Raw genomic sequence first — 19903 nt, 5'->3', positions numbered from 1 at the left:
CCTCTGGATTGCATTTCATTTTTATTTGCATGTATCTTTAAAACAGACAATTTTAATCCTTACACAAGAACATAACTGCTTCCACATCTGATTCATATCTGCAGGTAGACTGGTTTACTTTTAGTTAAGATCTGTGTGCCCAGGAAGACACAAATGTGTGTGATAGAAAACTAACTTAATTGTTAACTATAAAGAGAACATTGTCTCTACTTAATCAATCAATCAATCAATCAATCAATCACTTATTTCTTTCCAGTGCACCCTTCATGCTAACATGCCTGAATGCTTTATGGTCATTAAATTAAATCAAAGAACACACCACAGAATGGACAAGGCCAGATCAATAAATCTTAAAACCTGATTCAAACTTACCAAGGACTCTGCACAAGTAACCATGACAGGAAGGATGACTCCAGTCAGGAGGGCATATGTGTTGGCATAAAACTGAAACAAGACTTAGGTGATACTAATTAGAAGACAGAAACATTTAAAGGAACTGTAATTTTTGTAGGATCACCCAGCTGCCAACACCATCAACCTGCAGCTTAATGTCTTAAGAGTATTTTCAGGTTTATGAGTGATATAAGAAAATAACAATGGCTGCAAGAACTTTTTATAACTTTTTACAGCTGTACACTTCAGGGCACCTCTTGCCTCATTTTAAAGATTTGTGATCTCTCCATTTGATTATTGCAAATTTGATTATTTGATTATTTTTATATGAAAGAAAGATGCAGTAAACACCAGTTGGCAATTACTACAGTATGACTTCTCTGTCTTCATGGACCGTCCCATCAATTTGATCTTTGCAATGACTCCATGCTGAACTCAGATCCAGTCAGAAGTCATCCATTAGTTGGGCAGAACATTTCTCCCTCCTTGCTTGAGAGAAGAGCTTTATGAAACTGCAATACCTTTTATGAAACTGCCAATTAATGGGGAGCTTTGTACATTTTGCTCATAGAAATATCCCAGTAGCTGTCACAACCTATGGAGGTTCATTCCCAAAGCAGATAAAATGACCACAGGCCTAACTACGTTCAAAACTAAAAGCAAACCCCAGTTCTTCAACTTAAACTTCCCTCTCTCAATAATGTCGAGGCATGTGCTCCTCAGTCTGTGAATTGGATCAAAAATATTGCCTAGAGGCAAAGGGTCAGAGGAGATTCCACTTATGAAAAACAGGAGGCCCTCAAAAGGGTGCAACCTCAGTTGCTGAACAGACACCACAAATAGGATGGATAAAAGCCCACATGAGACTGGTATGTGAGCAAGCAGAAGCTGACAGTTGCCCCTCAGGAATAGAGTATAAAGCTTTCAGTTCTGCAGGAGATATGATCTGAAAGTCTGCTTCCTGGAAGCAATCGCACCTGAACTGTTGCATGGTGCTGCAGTTGCATAATTTAACAGTTGTCATGTTTCATTCCAAGGTGAGTGTTCTTGGTGGTAGTGTACATAAAAAATTAGTATGTCATTACGGATAAAAGGGTCTATGCCAGACAAGGTCAGATATTATCCTCATGAGTGGCAGAAGAGGTCCATATTAAAACAAAGAAGGTGTTTGATTTCTTTTTGAATGTGGGCAGATGATTCAGACCCACGTGCCCTTCATATGCTCTGTCTCTCCCCTTCCTATCTCCTTTCTTTTGAAACAGATTTAAGTCCATCTACTTTTATATTTTCAAACAAAACCCATAAAAGGGCCATAAATATCATGACTCGCTAAAATGAAAGCTGTTTTCTTCTTCTCCCAGGAGACTCCTGCCTGAGAGAGAGACAGAAAGAGTTCACCTCTTTGAAAATTTCCTCCTCTGTCGAAGTAAAGCTGGTATCTAAAAGCAGCCTTCAAGGCTTTGTTCTTATCATCTTGACCTGGCTTTGTACTGGCTTCTCTCTGTATTGCTTGTGGAAGTGTGAAGGACGGGGCTAGGGGAAGGAGTTTTGGCTATCACTGGCAGAGCAAGGGTCATGCTTGGAAAGGGATTTCATTGTGGTTTCAGAAAACATTATAACTCAGTGCAGTGGCAGAAAGAATGAAGAAACTCATTCCCCTCCTGGATCAGACCAGTGATCCACCCTTTGTGTCTCTGATGTTGGCCAGAACCAGATTCACCTCAGAAGATATAAAGAAAGTTTAAGTGGGTAATTATGGAATAACCTGCCCTGAGTAAAATTTTCTCCCCTTCTGGCCCAAAGCCCTCCTTCATCTCTCCTCCTTGGTTAGAGTTCAACTCTATGCCCTGAAGCATGACGGCTTCTTTCCCTTCCAAACCACTTTTCATCCTGGCCTGTCTCATGTAACTGCCTGTGACAGTGATGGGATGTATAGGTCTTGTCCACTGAGAGTCTGTGACAGATCATAGCCTTATTGGAAAGAGAGGCAGAGAGTCTGAAGAGAAGGCGAGGGAGGAGAGCATAAACTCAGATGAAATATCCATCAGGAAGATGGAAAGAAGAGTGAGTGTCCGGGAAACTAATTGCTGCCTTCTGATCTGGGCTGTGGAGATAGCTTGCAAGTGAGCATTTTTGGTTTTCAGAGATTTCAGCCTGGAGCATACTAGGAACATCAACTCTTGGTTGAAACTACTGTTCCTCAATATTTCCCCTTTTATATATATATATATATTTTTTTTTTTTTTAAGCTGTAGAAGTATGACAGTAGTCCTGAGAAAACAATTCCATTATAATCTAAGGGAGCTTTTTCTTCCACTCAAGTTCACTACTCATTTCTGAAAAGGTATTGGCATAATTTGGGGCTCTTAGACACTGAGCATGGATGAAAATCAGGCTATTTTTCTACTGCCCAAAAACTATTTAGGAATCCAAAGTTAGATATTCCTGCTTAGGTCCTTATCCCTATCACACAGAGATGGCTGCTCATAATCCTGAGTAGAGCAAAGCCCAGCTTCTGTGGATTTGTTTGGCCATTGCATAGGGCATCAAAATTTATGTGACATAATGCCAGATGCCCCAAGGTAAGGATTAGAACTGTCCAGCACATGAAGGCTCTTGACTTTTTGGATACTGTCAACATTATCGCAGGTAGTAGCACTATACCACAAAAAGCAGTAACAAAGTTCCAGGGATTGCTTAGGTGTACTTTCTAGATGGACACTTTCCAGTTATATGCAGGTTGAATGACAGCTTTCACTTACTTGTCCAGGAGCTCAACAATTCCTAGGGAGAGGGAAAGAAGAGCTAGGTTTTGGATCATATCCAAGTCTCAGTAATGATTAATTTCACTCCCACAGTATCCCTTTGCCTCAAAAGTGTGGCAAAGGGATCTGGAGTTTTCCGAGTGATGGGTGTTGAAATCACACCTGATCTCCTGGATACCACGCTGAGGTGTTCAAAGCATCCTGCTGGTGTTGGCTGAGCACAGGAGATTGTTCATTAAGAAAAATGACTGTATCATTCATACTGGGCACAGCTGCAATGAGCAGCTCAGTGGCAGTGTTCAAGGCTCTGTAATCTCCTGTTAGTTGCCACTTGCCATTACATTTTTTTACTGGCCATAAAGGAGAATTGTAGGGGAAATGAGACGTGACGATAATTCCCTGTTCTTCCAGCTCCTTTATCAATTCAGTAACAGGACAAATAGCAGCAGAAGGTAATGTGTATTGTGGAATATTAACTGCCTTACTATGGGGTAAAGGAGCAGCTGTTTGCAACAGATTAGCAGTCAGAGATGCATCTGTAGGAGATAAACTCGGGGACAGAAAGGGTGATGTCCCTATTTCCCATTTTCCCCACGACTGACCCTCCAATACATCTATGCCCACTATATTAAGGGCACCCAAAAGTAAGGTCAGGTGGATTGTCTGTCCTTCAGAATCAGCTTTGCCCTGACCAGAGGGTGGTTGGTGAGTTTCCCATTATGGCCTGCCATAGAAACTTGACTGCTTGCAAAGCAGAGGCTGCGCTTTGTAAGTGTCCTTACATACCTGATTCCGGATATCCTGATTCCTGTGTCAGTGAGGAATGTTGTGAGATAGGGATGCATCATTAATTTGGGACCATCATCTTGGGACTGAGATCCTCAGCAGTGGGAGTAGCACCCACCTTAGTTTCCTAAATATCTAGTCTAGGTTTAGTGCTGGTAGGTTTGGATATATCCCTGAGCTTACAGCACTTGCTTGCTCTATCCCTTTGAACCATATGGTGTCACCCCATCTCCAAACACAGATCCCAGAGGGTTGTGAGAAGTAAATGAGGAAAACTTGACCATTGCCACGAAAGGAAAGTTGGCATCTCAGACACAACTCCTGCTCCTTCCCTAAACATATTTTCCATCATCCTTTACACTCAGTAGTAACTGACCACATTTCTCAATTTCTGCTTTTGTCTTTCACACGGAGGCAGGCTCGCTCTTTTACATTTTCTCTAGCTGAGGATCTCCCTAGGTTTTTACCCTCTGGGATGTATAGCGGTATATCTGCCAGCCTACACTGAAGGACATCCTGGAGAGTAATACCATTTAAGCTTGTCTTAGTGGCCAATGCTAAAGATTCCCACACCCCCTCAGCTTTCATTAGACATACATCAGAAGAGCAGGCTCCAAAATCACCACCCAAGGATGCAGTTCTGCTGGGAGGGGTTGTCAGGCTCCTGGAGCAAGGGGTGCTGGTCCTTCTAATTCAGCTAAAAATCGCTGTTTTCACTATGGCTGCATAAAGGTCCTTTAGTTCTTCCTGGTAGCTGTCCTGCCTACCTGGCTCTGCTTCAATCCAATGCTGCTGCTTCCAGCACACATCAGGCCTTAGCATGAGCTGGATTGGCCAAACCAGGAGCCTGAGTCACAAGAAGGCCAGGGTCTCAAGCAAACAAACAAAAACAAACAAAAGGGCTTGTTTTTATTATTATTTATCAGGAAATGTAGTGATGGGAAGTGAGGTAACAATTTTAAACTGATAAAGTGTAGATTTATATTAAATAGTGGGGTAGATTTATATTAAATATTGGGAAGAAATTCCTTACTGTGAGGGTGGTGAGGCCCTGGCAGAGGTTGCCCAGGGAAGTTGTGGATGTGCCATATCTGGAAGTGTTCAAGGCCAGGTTGGATGGGGCTCTGAGCAACCTGGTCTAATGGAAAGTGTCCCTGCCCATGGTGGGGTGGTTGGAACTGGATGATCTTTATGATCGCATCCAACCCAAAACATTCTGTGGGTCTATAACTGTTTTCTTTTAATCCACTTGCACACTGCCACTGCCTGGTAAGGTAAATATAGGGTAATAAGAATATTTCACTGAACTCACCTTATACATGTGTCCACAGCTTGGTCTGATGATGCTTACACACTGTAAAATAATCCCTTATTTCTGTGGCAAATCTCTCTTGTGTTGACAATTAAGTAACCTTTATAATTCCATTTTTTTGGCTATATTTACAGCAACATAGCTATAACAAATGTATAGAAAATGTAAATAACTCACCTGATATTTTTCCTAGCCACCTTTCTCCTTGGCTCTCCTTTGGTTATGAATGCCTTGGAGAAGAGATCATTCTTGCTTAGTGCCTGAAAATGCCTTAGCTTCTAGGGGGAGCTACAGTAAATTAAAAAAAAAAATAAAAAAATGCTGGATTCTGTTTTCACTAAAAGAAAAAAAGAAAGGCATGTTATAACCCTGATTTGGTGTGATTATACTGTAAATAGGCCATAAACAGTCAAAGGGAAAATAACCCACAATATTCACACCTTTGAGAGACTGTGAGGTGGTAATCACTATTCTTCCCTGCTGTTCAAAATATTTTCCAAGTGTCCTCGAAACTGCATTGGCAGCAGAATGTGGCCCAATTCAAGGGCTTTAATGCTACTGCTAAGTAGAAATGATTTTTGTCCTCGAAATTTTCAGGGAAATAGTCTGTATTTTGCAAAAGAAAAAGCACAGCTATTCACTGCAAAAGCACTAAGAAAAAAGGCAGAGACAATCAGAAATCTTTCTGACAAGACAATTCCATGTTTAAAAAAAAAATTGTCCAATTAAGGAAAAAGTACAAATGTTGAATTTCAAAAATAGGCATTTTCTATATGAAGATGACAGAGAATTTCAGTGTTGCTTGCTGAAGTTAATAGGGAGTATAATGTCCCCTTTATACATGGGGAAACAGGAACAAGATATTTGCCTTCAGCTCATTTTTTCACTTTTCCCCAAGAACTGTTGCACTTTCCATGCCACACACAAAACTGGCATTTTAAACAGGTGGTGTAGCTTACCTGTAAGACCACAACCGTTCTTTACAAGCAGCATGGCTACCTCTGCCTGTCACAACGCCACAGAAGAGCTCTGCAGAAGAGAATCATTCCAAAACCTTGCAGGGAGATGCTGTGCTTTTCCTGCCCTTTGTGGTGAGAATCCTTTTCATCTTATATCCATGCCCATACTCAACACTTTAAAATCTTTCACCTTTATGACCTGTTATTTCTCAGCATCTTTTTGGGCTTATAGATAGCTAAGGATATAGATATTTACTGTCACTACATTAATATCCAGAGGTCTTAACTAGCACCAGGACCCCACTGCAGCACATACAGCATGCAGCACAATTCTAGATGTTCTTGCCCTAAAAGACTTGCAAGTTAAATGAATGAAACAGACACAGGCTGGGAGAAGGAGATTGCATCTGTAAGTGTGTTTGAAACCCAGAAACTGAGCCTCGTGTTGTACATGGATACTGCAGCAGCAGAAGCCTGCAGGAAATTTCAAAAGACAGGGCTAAATTCATCTTGCTAACAAATATTCTCCATCAGCAATCACTCACCTCTCTGTAGCGCAATTAAACACTCACTGGCCTCCAGAGAACACAAGCACAACTTTCTAAACTGGTGATTAAGGCCTTTGTCTGTGAGGGGCAGACATATGTTTCAGGCCTTTTTTCACAGAGTGTGTGATGTGAAAGAGTATAGCACTTATCAGTACAGACTTTTCCCCTCCCAAGTCATGGCTCCTGGCTGCTACCTTGCAAAGCAGCAGTGCTGTGCCTTTTTGGCCCATAGAATACTTAAATAATCATTTCAAAAGGAAATAGTTGATTTGGGACTCTAACAGAATAATCAACAGCACAGGGAAAGAACATGATGCTTCCTTGCACTCAGATTCAGGTTCTCTGAGTGAATTAAAATGCTGTCTTCTGAGATGGCCTGAATACTGAGCTACTGAGTTGGAAAAGGCTCCTCTCTGCCTTTTGTCACCTGCTGCTTATGGGCTGTGCCTTGTCTGTGGATAAGGTTGGCATTAGAAGTGAAGGTATCCTCAGGTCTCTGAGCACAGGCCAGGGAGAAATTCCTCATTGCAGTTTCATGTTTATCCATCATAACCCAGTGTAATTGCAGACTGTCCCTAAAATATGCTGCACTGAATTTTGCAGTGCTTCAATCATCTTTCACATCTGGGTCACACTGATGGTACAGGTGGTTTCAAATTTAAATACAGGCCATCACATGGATGGGACATACACTCCTGGCAAAACCAGAAGCTTTATCTATGTTTTTCTGTTTGAGAAGTAATTCAGAAACAATCAGATTGGTTCTGGCTCTGTGTGGCAGATTGCACTTGAGCATGCAGCAGCCTCCTAGCCAGCAGAAAGCCGGGCTAAATCACCCACTGGAAGTACAAGCCTGCTTTAGCATTTAACACTTCCTTAGCATTTAACAGTGAAACTCAGCAAAACGTCAGCTTTTATTTTTGCATTGTCCTAGGCTCAAAGGCTCCCAAGGCTCAAAAGATTGCAAATGCCTCTGGAGTATCAAAGCTTCAAATCCAATATAGCCTGGCTATTATTCCCTTCAGCATGGGCAGTTACAGAGATGGGATGAATGCTCCCCATCTAGATAATTTAAAACCTGTGTTTAGCATGAATTCTGTCAGTTTGGAAAGCAAGCAGCTAACAACACAGGGCAATGCAATGCCCTGGTCTTCTGCTGGACTTGCGTATGGTAAGAGACCATCGTGTATGCTTGCTGGAATGGGAGGGGTTTAGGTGAGATTAGTGAATGGGTAGAAGAACTTGCTCTGAGGGAGAGGTCTTGCCAAGATTCACGCAGAAAGGTGCTGCATGTGGCACATTACAATGGACACACTAAAACTCTTCCTATTCCCTTATTCTACCATAAGGACTGAGTTACTGTGAAAATCATGTTCCCTGCGTGAAGGGGCAGAATAAAATACTGTTTGGCTTAAACCTATTCCTGCTTGTGAATGTAAATTAAATCTGTTCTCCTTCAAATTTCTTTTGTTCTGCTGCTTTTATCTTTGTGGAAATTTTCTTTGGTGACTCCTCTGTTGTTGTCAGCCTCACCCTTACAGGTGAAAATCATGAACCCTTCTGAAGTTACAAGCTCTAGGAACATGTCCTAGAGGCAACATGGAGTTACAGAACCCCAATGAGAGTGCACTGGTACACTGGCTATTCCTGCCTTCCTGTGCAATTATTTGGGGGAAGGTTCTCTAGGCCAGAGAAACTATATTCATAACATCCACTATTTAAGCCTCTCACTTGGATTCTTTCCTTGCAGTCAGAACTGACATACAGTCAAAGTTGACAGCACTACGCCAGTTTATTGCACCAGAAGACCTGGCTTTTCCTTTCCTCCCATCTGCAGAGCTTGGCTGCTCCCATTATAGGAAGCCTTTCTCATTCCTGCCCCTAATAAAATCTCCATGCTTCACATGCTCCCTCAGCCTCCCTTTGATTCGTGCTCCCAGAGTCTTCCTCGCTGCTGACGTCGGGAGCCTGCACAGCTCTGTAATTTCCCGACAGCCCTTTTCAAACACTGCCTTTTAATCAGGTGCTGTTTTACCAGCACTTCCTTCTCTCACTGAACGCCTTTGAAGCGAGGCTGCCAACACTGGTGGGGTCCCTTCTCCACTGGCCTTTTTCGTTGTTTCCATACAGAATTCTAGGACAGAATTTTGTAGCTTTTTAGATGTTCTGATAATTTTTTAATTTTTTTTTTCTGTGTTGTGATCCTAATTTCCTGCAGGATTTCTTCTTCCTCTCCTGGGAAATTTGTCTCTATTTCTGGCATCTGTCCTTCCTAACCCTTCCCACGTTTCTTCCCTTCTAAAGACAGGGGAAAAAGAATCCATTTAATATTTTTCTGTAGTAACGTCTATCTCATCTGTCAATAAATTACCCTTTGCCATCTCTGGGAGACCCCTTTGTCTCCCTTCACTGACCTTATTCTGTACCTTGCCTGTTTTTTTTTTAAGGGAGGATGCAATATCCCTGGGCTGTCATTCCATGAAGAACAGCTGTCATTCCTCCCATAGTGTATGCGAATGTGTTTGAGGAGGGAGGGGAAAGGGAGGGGGGAATTAGGGGAGGATGGGGTTCTGCTGTTGGGAAATATGATGGTACTATTCAGTGGTAAATGTTTTTTCATTCATGATATTCCACTGCAATTCTGTCTTTTTCTTCAGTGGTTTTAGACATTCATTTTCTTATTAATCTAACACTCATCTATCTGACATATAACTACAAGAATATTTATTAAACATCTTTTTAAAACTCATTATGCATGCATTTTATAAATGTCTAATTTCTTCACAGTCTCTGCAACTGTGAATGCTATCTCACCGTCAGAGCTGCAGTCTAATACTACAGAGGTGGATTCAGAAAGCATTATCTGTGCCTTAAAAACATGGGTTTGCCATATATTTTCAGTGTTACAAATGGAAATGCTCACTGAGAGGGTTAAAGAACATGGTATAGTCCTGCATGTAACTGGCTAGCTGTGCAAACCTGCAGAAGGAAGAGACAGATCCATGAATCCAGCAATTCCTGTCCTGTTCTTATTCCTCCTTGTGTTTTTGAAGCACTGCAGACTCCCAGATAACTCATCACAGAGCATTCCCTGCGTTTCTCATGGTCCAAGGGCTTTGTGCATAGCACAGGAACAAGTTCATTTCTACCTGCTCCTGCTCCCACACACAATCTAACTATAAATTAGTACAGTTTGAAAAAGCAAATATTAGTTTTGATCAAATTCTACCAATGTATTTTAAGAAACAAAGGAAGTAAATCCACCAAAGATGCTCTCACCTCTGAACCTTCTGGCAATTACACTCCTTAATGCATTTATTTTCACAATATGGGCGTGAAATAAGGAAATGCAATTATTATCTATGGTGTGCATAGAAACACACCAAAGCAACCTCAAGGCACAAGACACAGCACCTGCTGGGGCCCTTAATCTCTGAGTACCTGAATCAAAAACCTGGTGAAACACACTGTGGGTCTTGTTTGATCCAGCCTTGGGGTTTCCTTTCTTTGGAAGCCAGCAACAGGCACCATGTTTGTGTCACAGGCCAGGTTGAGGCATGGCCTCTGGATCTGTGGGCTCAGAGGTGTTCCAAAGGCCCAGATTAGCAACACTAGAGAGAGACTGAAGAACTTAAGACTAAGTCAAAAAGAATGTCTCGATACAACATACCTGCCAAGCTCCTCACTTCCTTGTCCTGTGCTAGCAGGACATCAGCAGAACATCTTTTCTCTTAAAAGCACTATAGTAGTTCTTTTACAACTGTTTTGTGATTGATGTCCACTCTGGCTCTTTCTCTCTCATTTGATGGCTCTGGCAGTCCCTGCTTGATTTAGCCATCCCAGCTGAAAAGGTAACCCATCTCCACAGCTAGAAGTAATAAATTCTTTAGCGACCACAGCAAAATACATTGATATGATCTTGAATTATTAAATCACTCATGTCTGCAGTTCTCAGTCCAGGATATCACAGTAAATTGGTATCAGCTGAAATCAGATTTACATTAGTAAATGTATCAGGCTATGAGCTGAACAGTTTGCACTGGCCACACCACTCGTTCAGCCACCTCTTCTTTGGGATAACTACTTCCAGCACCTTAGTAATGCAGCCAGCTGAACAGTGATATCAAGCTTCTCCAGGGAGAATCACTGAGGCTTGGGAACCAGAGCCTTTACTTCCCTAGAAACAATCTGTGCCTTCAAGGACTAAGGCTCTGTCTGCATATGGAAATTGAGTTTTTAAATGTATTCAAATGTTGGTAATACCAACCCTGCTCCAGCACCAGTAAGAAGGTGTGGAGTCTACTGAAGAATGGCTCTTGGCTACTGCCATCTTCAGGACTATCCCATGTTAATTATTCTCTTGTAAAAAGACACCTGTGGCAACTGGCAGAGTATCTGCACAAACATTAGCAGCCTTGAGGCTGAGAAACTGTTAAATAGCCTTAGTAATAGAATATTAAAACCTTGATGATGAGCAAGCTAGCGTGGGTGGAATAATTGTCTGCTCAGAAAGAGGTGCCTTTTTCTCATTCTATTCCTGTTGTTGAATCCTTATCTCCTGGATAAATAAAAACAAACTCCCCAGTTATTGTTCTCATTCACCTTTTGACTCCTGATTAGATTTACTGCAGATACATCTCTTTGGCAATGAAAATGGAATCAACACATTTCTGATGCACTCCAGTGGAATTCTCAGCCCCTGCTCCACCCTCAGACCACCAAGGTCCTCGTTTTCTGAATGGCAGTTAATTACCTGTCCTTCTAGCACATGGATGAGATACAACTTTCAGAGAGATCACTTGCCCTGATTAACAGACTGTTCTGTTTCACTTTGAATCTTTATCTTATTTTTAATCCTCAGCACTTGGAGCCAAACCTGATACCTTTCTGAAGCGAGAAACTCACGGTGATACAAGGTGCCTTGCTCGGGCTGCTTCTCCTTTCTATATTTTTTAGTGTTTTCCCAGATGAGGCCCCAGGATTATTGCAAACGAGTCCCAGGAAGAAATGCTGCTCAATTAGGCGAAAAGAAACTCGAAGGAAAAAAGGAGTAGAGCCAGCAAATTGCTTGAGATAACAATCTCCCCCCACCCGTGTGTCTCTGTAACTAAGAGGATTAGCTGAACTTTCTGTGTCACACCAAAACTGACAATAAGCAACAGTGACTTCCCCCCGCTGGCACTTGTACCTTCACATGTTTCATTTTCTTGCCCACACTACTGCCTTGCCCCTTGCTGATTGTATGACAAACTTGGGGATGAACATGATGGCTCTTTCCTTTCCTTTAAGATTTATGACTCAAAGCCAAATAAAACCCAACTCAAGTTATTACATGCTCTGTTTCCTCCTAACAACAACTCACTTTTAACAGTGTAAGCTAAGCAAGGAAACATGGAAATATGGTCTCCTTGATCTCACCTGATCTATCTGCTGCTAGAGATGCAAACAGCAGCCTCGGGTCTGCCAACACGGGAGCAGGCATAAAGACGTCCCTTGGGAGCAGGACCAAACGTCTGGAATATATATGGAAGAAGTCCCATCAAAATTCAAAGTAACTGGGGTTCTGTGTAGATACAGCACTGCCAGCAAGGAGCTGGATGTTTATTTCAAGTTAAGATTTATCATTCTGTGGTAGGAGGACTACCTAGGGTAGTCTTGCAGTGAAAGGAAATAAACTTTGTTAAAGGACTCTGTCACCAGTTATGGAATCAGCCCCATGTTCCTCTAACAGTGGTGTACACATGATGAAAAGAATATGGCTTGTGGCTGAAGATGATAAAACATCAAATTATTCCGGTTTCTAAGGTAAACTAATTCCTTTTGCTAATGTAGACCTGTGCCCTGTGTAGAACATCACTCTAAACCTGGAGAACAGCTCCTTTCCCTGAGCTTGCCAGAGAATGTGTACAGAGAGACAAAGTTCTGTGAGACCAGGCAAAGGAAGGAGCATTCTCCCAACCCGCACATGCTCTCTCCCTTCTCTTCCCTGAGTTTCCACAGAAGACCACAGCAGAAGGTGGTGAAAAATCTGAGAGATTAATGTCTCTGCTACCTGAAGGGCTACACACAGGCACAATGACTAAGTAAATACCTGTGCCACAGTGAAGAAGGAAGTTGAAAGCAAGAAGGAGGCAGGAGAATTAGAAATGATTTCACACTGATGTAAAGCAGATACCAGCACACAAAAATGGAATGTTGTGATAAAACGAGTTGGGATGTGGGACTCAGGTGATCACCACCAGTGTAAGGATTGAAGGGAAATGCTGACACAGCAAAATCTGCAACAAGTATTAGGGTTGAGTCATAAAATGCATGGGACTTGCCAGTTCTTGTAAAGCATTTTACTGAACTAGGCATCTGTGCTGTGTGCCCTCTCATTGCTACACAACTCCCTGGACCTAAATTAAATCACTATGGCACTTCTGCCATGTTAAACGGTCCGAGCAGGTACTCTCAGGCCACATAAATTCAGTGAAGTAGTGTTTTGGGCGTCCCTGTACAGCTTTATTTGTGATCAAAGGGTATGGTGTTGTGGGGGAGAAATACTTCCAGACAGATTTAGACTTTTACTCCAAAAATCTGTTCAGACTGAGGCATTGAGAAAACTGCCCGGTGTATTGCCACGGGGCAAGACTGCCTTGTCACTCTGTAGCAACCCCTGTCTCGCCTATATGGAGCAGCAGTTTTAGTTCAAAGGGATCCAGGTCCATTCTCTTTCCCCATTTACATGAAATGGGACTAGAGTGGAGCGTGGCAGCCTATTAACAGTGCCCCACAGCACTGCAAGAGTTCTGCCTAGAGAGTGAAGGACACCGTGTCCAATTGAAATTACAGAGGAATTTGGGGTAGGCAGAATGTAATTACACAATTGGAATTTAAACTGTGAAATTAAAAGGAAATATTCAAGGATGAAGGGGCAGAGAGAATCCCTAATCTCCAGCCAGGCTGGGCTGTGTGACAGAAAAGTCCCTTTCTGAAGAGGGAATAAGCAAAGAGCTGTCCTGGAAGAAAGGGAGGTAGAGAATAAAGACAATGTTTTCAAAAGCACCCTAACTCCAGCTGTGTGTTTGTTTCATAGGCTATGTCTATTCTACAGAAAACCTTGCGGTTGCTAAAAGGCATCAGATGTGTCCCTCTTGGCCCCCTCTTCACTGAGGTCAAAAACAATTTGGTTCCTCATGTAAGCAGCACCAAAGCATTCCCAAGGTCTACAGCAGAAAGCGTGCTGTACAACTGGTCAAAAAAGGAGTTCAGCCCTGGTTTTCGTATAGGTACAAACCAGAATTTGCCCTTCTGCCTGAGTTTGTCACACTGCTGGCACTCTTGCTTTAGTATCTGAGTTTTTCCCAAGTCTTAGTTAGTAATCATCCTAACAAAAACCAGGTATTTTTAAGGGTTTTGCTGTAGCAAGGGGAGGAAGAGAAAAACGCTGAAATCAGATCTGTGACAGTTTTGAGTGGCAACTCGAATCAGGCAGTTGCAAATGCCACTCCTTAGAGATCTGAATCAAGTTGTAGGACCTCATTGTTGTCCCTCTCAGAGCAGAGAAACAGGTAAAGATGCAGCCAGCCTTGTGGGTCTCTGAGAGAGGAACAATAACTGCTGAATAGGATCCTTCAATCAAGGCACAACAGAGAGAATTGGGGGCTCATCTTCTTGGGCTGCCCAGCTACACATGCAACTGAAGACAAGTTTCTTAAATTCTCTGCTTTAGTTTGCCATTGCTAAAAAAGCACAACAATAATTTTCTAAATCCTCAAAGCTGGTGATTTTTAAGATGTAACTGGTTAAAATCGGAAGGTTTCGAAGCTGCATTGATGACAACTATTGAAATGCATACAAAAAACTGAGCTAGAGCTAAAGTAAGTGCAGGCAAAGCAGCAGAGAGTGAGAAATAGATTGAAAAACCCACCTGAAAAGATAAGTGTCCTTTTAGTAATTACCTCTCCCTTTCCTGAGGATGTGTGAAGGTTCTGAATTACAGGGTTTTTTAAAAATATGAAAATGAAAAACATGCTTCTTTTTGTTCATGCTCCATTTCTTATCTCCAAAAAAGCAGTTAGCTGCACTTGGGAGGGGCAGAGTATTATGAGGTGGTACAACTTTCCTGCTATAATTTTATTATTTTTAAGATTCAGAGGAGTGGCAACCACTCTCAGAAATAAAAGATTCAGGGTTATCCTTTCTCCAGTCCAGAGACAACAGAATAGAGTCAGAGCCGAAGGCAGAAAGCAATCTGGTCAAAGGCAGCCAGAGGAGTGTGCAAGGGGAAAAGAAACAGCCAATATATGCAGTGGACAGTCTCCATTTCTCTTCTGCTGTTCGTGCTCAGCACTCACAAGGTGCGTAGGAAGGAGATCTGAAGAGGGGGAAAAGTATAATAATGGAAAGACACAGTTCTGGTGGGTCCCAAGCCTTGGGGATAAGGGTGGACTCTTTTCCATGCTTGGGAACAGGAGGAGGGCGGGGAACAATGCAGGAGAGAAAGAAAAAACACCTTTGTGGTTAAAGTACTGAACTGCACAGCCTCCGAGCACCCAGGTGCGAGTCTGTGTCCCACTAATGTCGGCTGTGACACCGGAGGGACTATGCACAGTCTTTACATTGCTTTTCTTCACTTCTCCTTCTCAATAAAGAAGGTACTAATCCTATTTTTCCCTTGTTTTTTCCTGCCAGCTCTCTAAATTGCAAGCTTTTTGAGACGCAGTGTCTTTTGCTATCGATAGCGTGTTCAAAAAATAACACTGTAGCAAGGAGGCTGCCAGTTCCTCTGTCAGGTTGTGTATGACGATGAGAAATAGGAAACAGACAGAAGCACACAGATAAGTTTAATTAAATGTGAGACAATCTGTACAGTCCCCAAGTGAAAGGAATACAGAGGTTTCTGAGGACCTATGTATGAAAACATAACGGGCAAAGAATGACTGTTTTGAGGCAGAAGCCTCTAATTATCTGGATGACCAAAGGGAAAGCAGAAGTAAACGTGATTCTAGTAACAGGCCCTTCTGTAGGAGAGAAATCTCATGTGAAGAAAACAGGATAGAGAGAAGGGGGACATCGTGTGAGAAAAGCAGCATCTGGGATTCACATCTGAGTGGCACGGTGGAACTGGAGCAGAGCAGATAAGTTTGCTCTTAATTTCCCTATACACTAGAGCTGTTTCATGAAAAGGATAATTTCCTTCCCAATGTGCTTTTTGCTTAAACACTGTGATTTGTGTTTCTTTTGCTCCCTGCTTTCCTGCTTCATGTTTCTTTTGTCCTCTGCCTCCCTACCTTAAAAAAAAAAAAAGATCTGTGAAACACTACTGAATTAATTCTAGCAGGAGATAGAAAATTCAGAAGGTCACATAGTAATCATAGAAAATTTGAGGTTATGGGCACAAGTCAAGCAGGCCAATAGGGTTAGGAATTAAGAGGTATCTGGTTCGACATCAAAACAATGGACGCAGATACGCTGCAGAGCTTTAAAAGATCCTCAGATACCATTTCTTCCCTTTACATGTGGTGTTGATTTTGAACACTGTATTGTTTTTCACCACCAGAAAACCTTTTTAAAGCAAAATCCCTGTGAGAGGTAATTCTGTGTGGCTGACAAGTCCAGCCAGAGTACAGAATCACAGGGTGCTGCTTGCTGCTCACTGCTTTGGGCTCTGTTTCAGCGCATACTTCACCACCAGTGTGAGCCCAGTCTTACTGACTGCAGCTGAACAACCAACTTTCTTACTTATGTCTTTTTGTGAAATGAATCCAGGGTGCTCAGCTCCTCATAGGACTAAGCCTTGTATCATCTTTGTGTCCAATTATCTCAAATTTCAAGTATTTCCAGCAAGTTGCTCATGAGTAAGACACCAATCAGGCACTATGTGGCACTCACAATTGAAAGAGAGGTAAAATTTATCTGATAAATTATTCATCACTAATGATTTGGCCAGCTTTCCTGGATATATAGCCACAGGGATGTATGACACCTTGGGGAAGGCATCAGATAGAGATGCATTCAAAGAAAACTAGAGGAGAGGATGCAGACATAGATCCAGACTAATCTTTACAGGGAGAGGGAAAGCACCTATGTGGCTTGAGTGAATTAAGTTCTCTTTATAGGTGGTCAATTAGAAAACACAGAGCAGATTAATAACTCCCAGAAAATGACAAATACTCCCAACAAACAAACAAACAAAAAAAGCCCACCAAAAATAAAAACACCAAGCCACTAGCAACTACTTGTTTTCAGACATCTTTTTTGCGGTAGCTGTGGGTTCCAGCTAAGTGTGCAGAAGCTGAGCGAGAGCAAAGGCTAAATCAGGTGTGGTAATGGGAGCAAATTCTCCCCAGCAAGAAGCTGCTGGGATAAGGGAAGAGGTTACTGGGAAGTGGCATGCCGGACTGAGAAGAGTCTTTGGGTGAGATAGGGAGATAACGGGAGAGAATATTCAGCGTAGGCAGGATTAGAGCTGTGCAGAGTCTTAATCTAGGCAGCCCTTTCTCTACACGTTTATCTGTCCTGGTGCAGCCCCTGCGTGCTGCAGTGCTGGTATAACCTGGCCATAAAACTGGATTAACTGGCCCGCGAGGATCATGGCTGAACTGAAGAGGAGCACGACAATATGCCTTTGTTTACATGTTCGCTCCTGTGAGTGCAACACAGATCTTCAGGAGACAAAGTGCTTAATTGCTGGTTTAGGGTGTCAGCAAATGAATGTGCATGAGTAGGACTGGGAAGGTTTTTGGTCTTTCACAGTGCAGTCCATTTCTGCTAGTGTTTTCTGCAATAACAAGAGGTTATTCTATAGGATGGCAAGAAAAAAAAATCCCATTACCAGAGGACCTTATTTTTAAATAAAAATGACAAAATTACCTTTCTGATTCACCCCTTGGAGATACACCCTGCTGTCTCCTTCATTCAGCCTTCCCTTTTTGGCTCTCTCCTACCAATGAAAAAAATCTAGTGGCTGTCTCTGATACGACTCCTAATTTCTTCAGCAACAGCATGCAAGAACAGATCCCTGACAGCTCCTCTTACTCCACGATGTTTTGCACCCCAGAAGAAAATCCAGCTTGGACTCTGACCCATCTGAGTTAATGACTCTTGGAAAACGTTAAGACCGAGTCCTTAATGAACGCCATTCTACACCAGCCTCCCTTTCTTTTTCTGGAAGTACATTACAAAGCTCAGGGATAAAGTGTATTTACACAATATTAAAATGTGAGTAAGTTTTATTTTTACTCTGCCAAATCTGTCAGGAATTAACAAAGTTTTGCCACTCTGGCTAATTGTTCATCCTGATTGAGAAGCTTTGAATCTCAAGCTAATTTTATTTGTTGGTCCCTCTGGTCTCATATTTACTCCCCTTTAACGAGGGAGGCATGAAACCCGACTCCCCTTCCAGGACAATTTGACGCGGGAAGTGTAAGAAGATAAAGTATTTGAGAAAAGCACCCCAGGAGCATTGGACTGCCCAGAACGAGGGAACGTTGGGGTGGGTTTTTTTGAACAGAGGAGAATCGCTTCCGTGCAATCGCTCTTTTCTGGAGGAAAACCAGACCCTTGCTCAGGCATCCTCCTCCATGGGAACCACAAGTTCTGCGATTCCATTTTCCCTGGATGCAATTCCTCTTTACTCACAGGGGCTTAGTCCTGCCCAGGGCTGGGGTAGTACCTGGGCACAGGTGCAGTCCAGACAGGTATTTCCACACCACCACTCTCAGACACAGCGGCCGTTCACCGGGAGGCTCCTGACAGGCACCTGTCCCTCACCGATTATTCCATGCTTTACCCCCCAAAAATCTCCCTACCTGATTACCTCAGTTTACCTCAAAATCTTCCTTCTCTCCCCTATAGATTACCTCAGGTTTTACCTCCAAAATATGAATTTCACCCCTGATAATTACCTAGATGACCCAGCATGAAAATCCAATCGTACATTTACCTTATCCCCAAATTTTTAATTCTGGCCCTAAAGATTCAATCAGATTTTTCCTGCAAAATACTTATATTTCCTTTCAGATGGCCTCAAGTTTTCCCCCCAGATCTTTCACTGTCAGTAATGATGACCTCATTTTTACCTTAATATGTCCATTCTCTCCACTAGAGATCATCTCAAGCTTTAGCCCCACAATTTTCCTTTCCCTTCCACTACTGACATACAGCTTTGATTTTACCTCAATATGTCACTTCCCTCCCCTACAGATTAAATGACATTTTACCCACCAAATTTCCTCTTCCTCTCCACTCCTGATTACCTCAATTTTACCACAAAATGTTCATTCTCTCCCCTCAAGTTTTATCCCCAAAACCTTTCCTTCCTGCCCACTACAGATAAGCTTGTTTTTACCCCAGCACGTCCATTCTCTCCCTCCTACCTCATTTTTCCCCCAAAACATTCAATTTGTCCCCGTAAATTACCTAGATTTTACAACCATAAAAAAAAAACTAATGACCACGGGGAGGACCTTTTCGGGGGGGGGGGGGGGTCGGACCGCCCCGTGCCCTGAGGGGGCGCGCGGGGGGCGCCTCAGTGCGCACGCGCCTCCCCCCATCGCCCGCCGGCGGCTGAGGGGGAGCGAGACGGTCCGGCTGCGCTGCGCATGCGCGGCGCCGCTCCGCGCCCTCGCCGGGAAAGCGGCCGAGGAGAAGGGAGGGGAGGGGGAAGCTCAGAGTCCGGAGCGCATGCGCAGAGCGGCGGCGGCGGCGCGGGCAGGGAGGGAGGAGAGAGGGAGGGGAAGGGGAGGGGGGAGGGTTTATCGCGCGGCCGATTTTTGGTTAAAATATTCAAAATGGCGGACGGAGGAGCAGCGAGTCAAGATGAGAGTTCGGCGGCGGCGGTGGCGGCGGCGGCAGGTAATCATTACTGCGTTTTACATATTCATATTCATACTCGCGCGCGCGGGGCGCACCCCCCCCCCCGCCCGCCCGCCCGGCCCCGCTTAGCATAATTTATTAGTACTCAGGATTATTATAATTAACGGCACAGGAGGGAGCGGGGGGGGGGAAGGAGAAGGAGAAGCAGAGCAGCCTCCCCGCGCTGGGGAGACACACACACACACGCACACACCGTCCCTCCCGCACACGGAGCCCGCACGCCGGGGCACCGGCCATGGGGGCGATGGGCGGCGGCGGCGCGGCGAGGCGGAGGGGTCG

General features: G+C 43.4%; 1 protein-coding gene across 1 annotated transcript in view; it reads left to right on the top strand.

Annotated features, from left to right (window-relative positions):
• Window positions 1-19520: 19520 nt before the first annotated feature.
• The window catches only part of POU2F1 (POU class 2 homeobox 1), a 112872-nt gene continuing 112489 nt past the window's right edge, over window positions 19521-19903 (top strand). Inside the window, exon 1 of the mRNA XM_059872144.1 lies at window positions 19521-19603. Coding sequence (XP_059728127.1) covers window positions 19540-19603 — 64 coding nt within the window. The 5' untranslated portion in view covers window positions 19521-19539. The remainder of the gene's footprint in view (window positions 19604-19903) is intronic.

Source organism: Haemorhous mexicanus, chromosome 2 (genome assembly GCF_027477595.1).
Source record: "Haemorhous mexicanus isolate bHaeMex1 chromosome 2, bHaeMex1.pri, whole genome shotgun sequence".
NCBI classification, from domain to species: domain Eukaryota; kingdom Metazoa; phylum Chordata; class Aves; order Passeriformes; family Fringillidae; genus Haemorhous; species Haemorhous mexicanus.
Note: the sequence above shows the minus strand (reverse complement) of the source record. Positions and strands in the feature narration are given on the sequence as shown.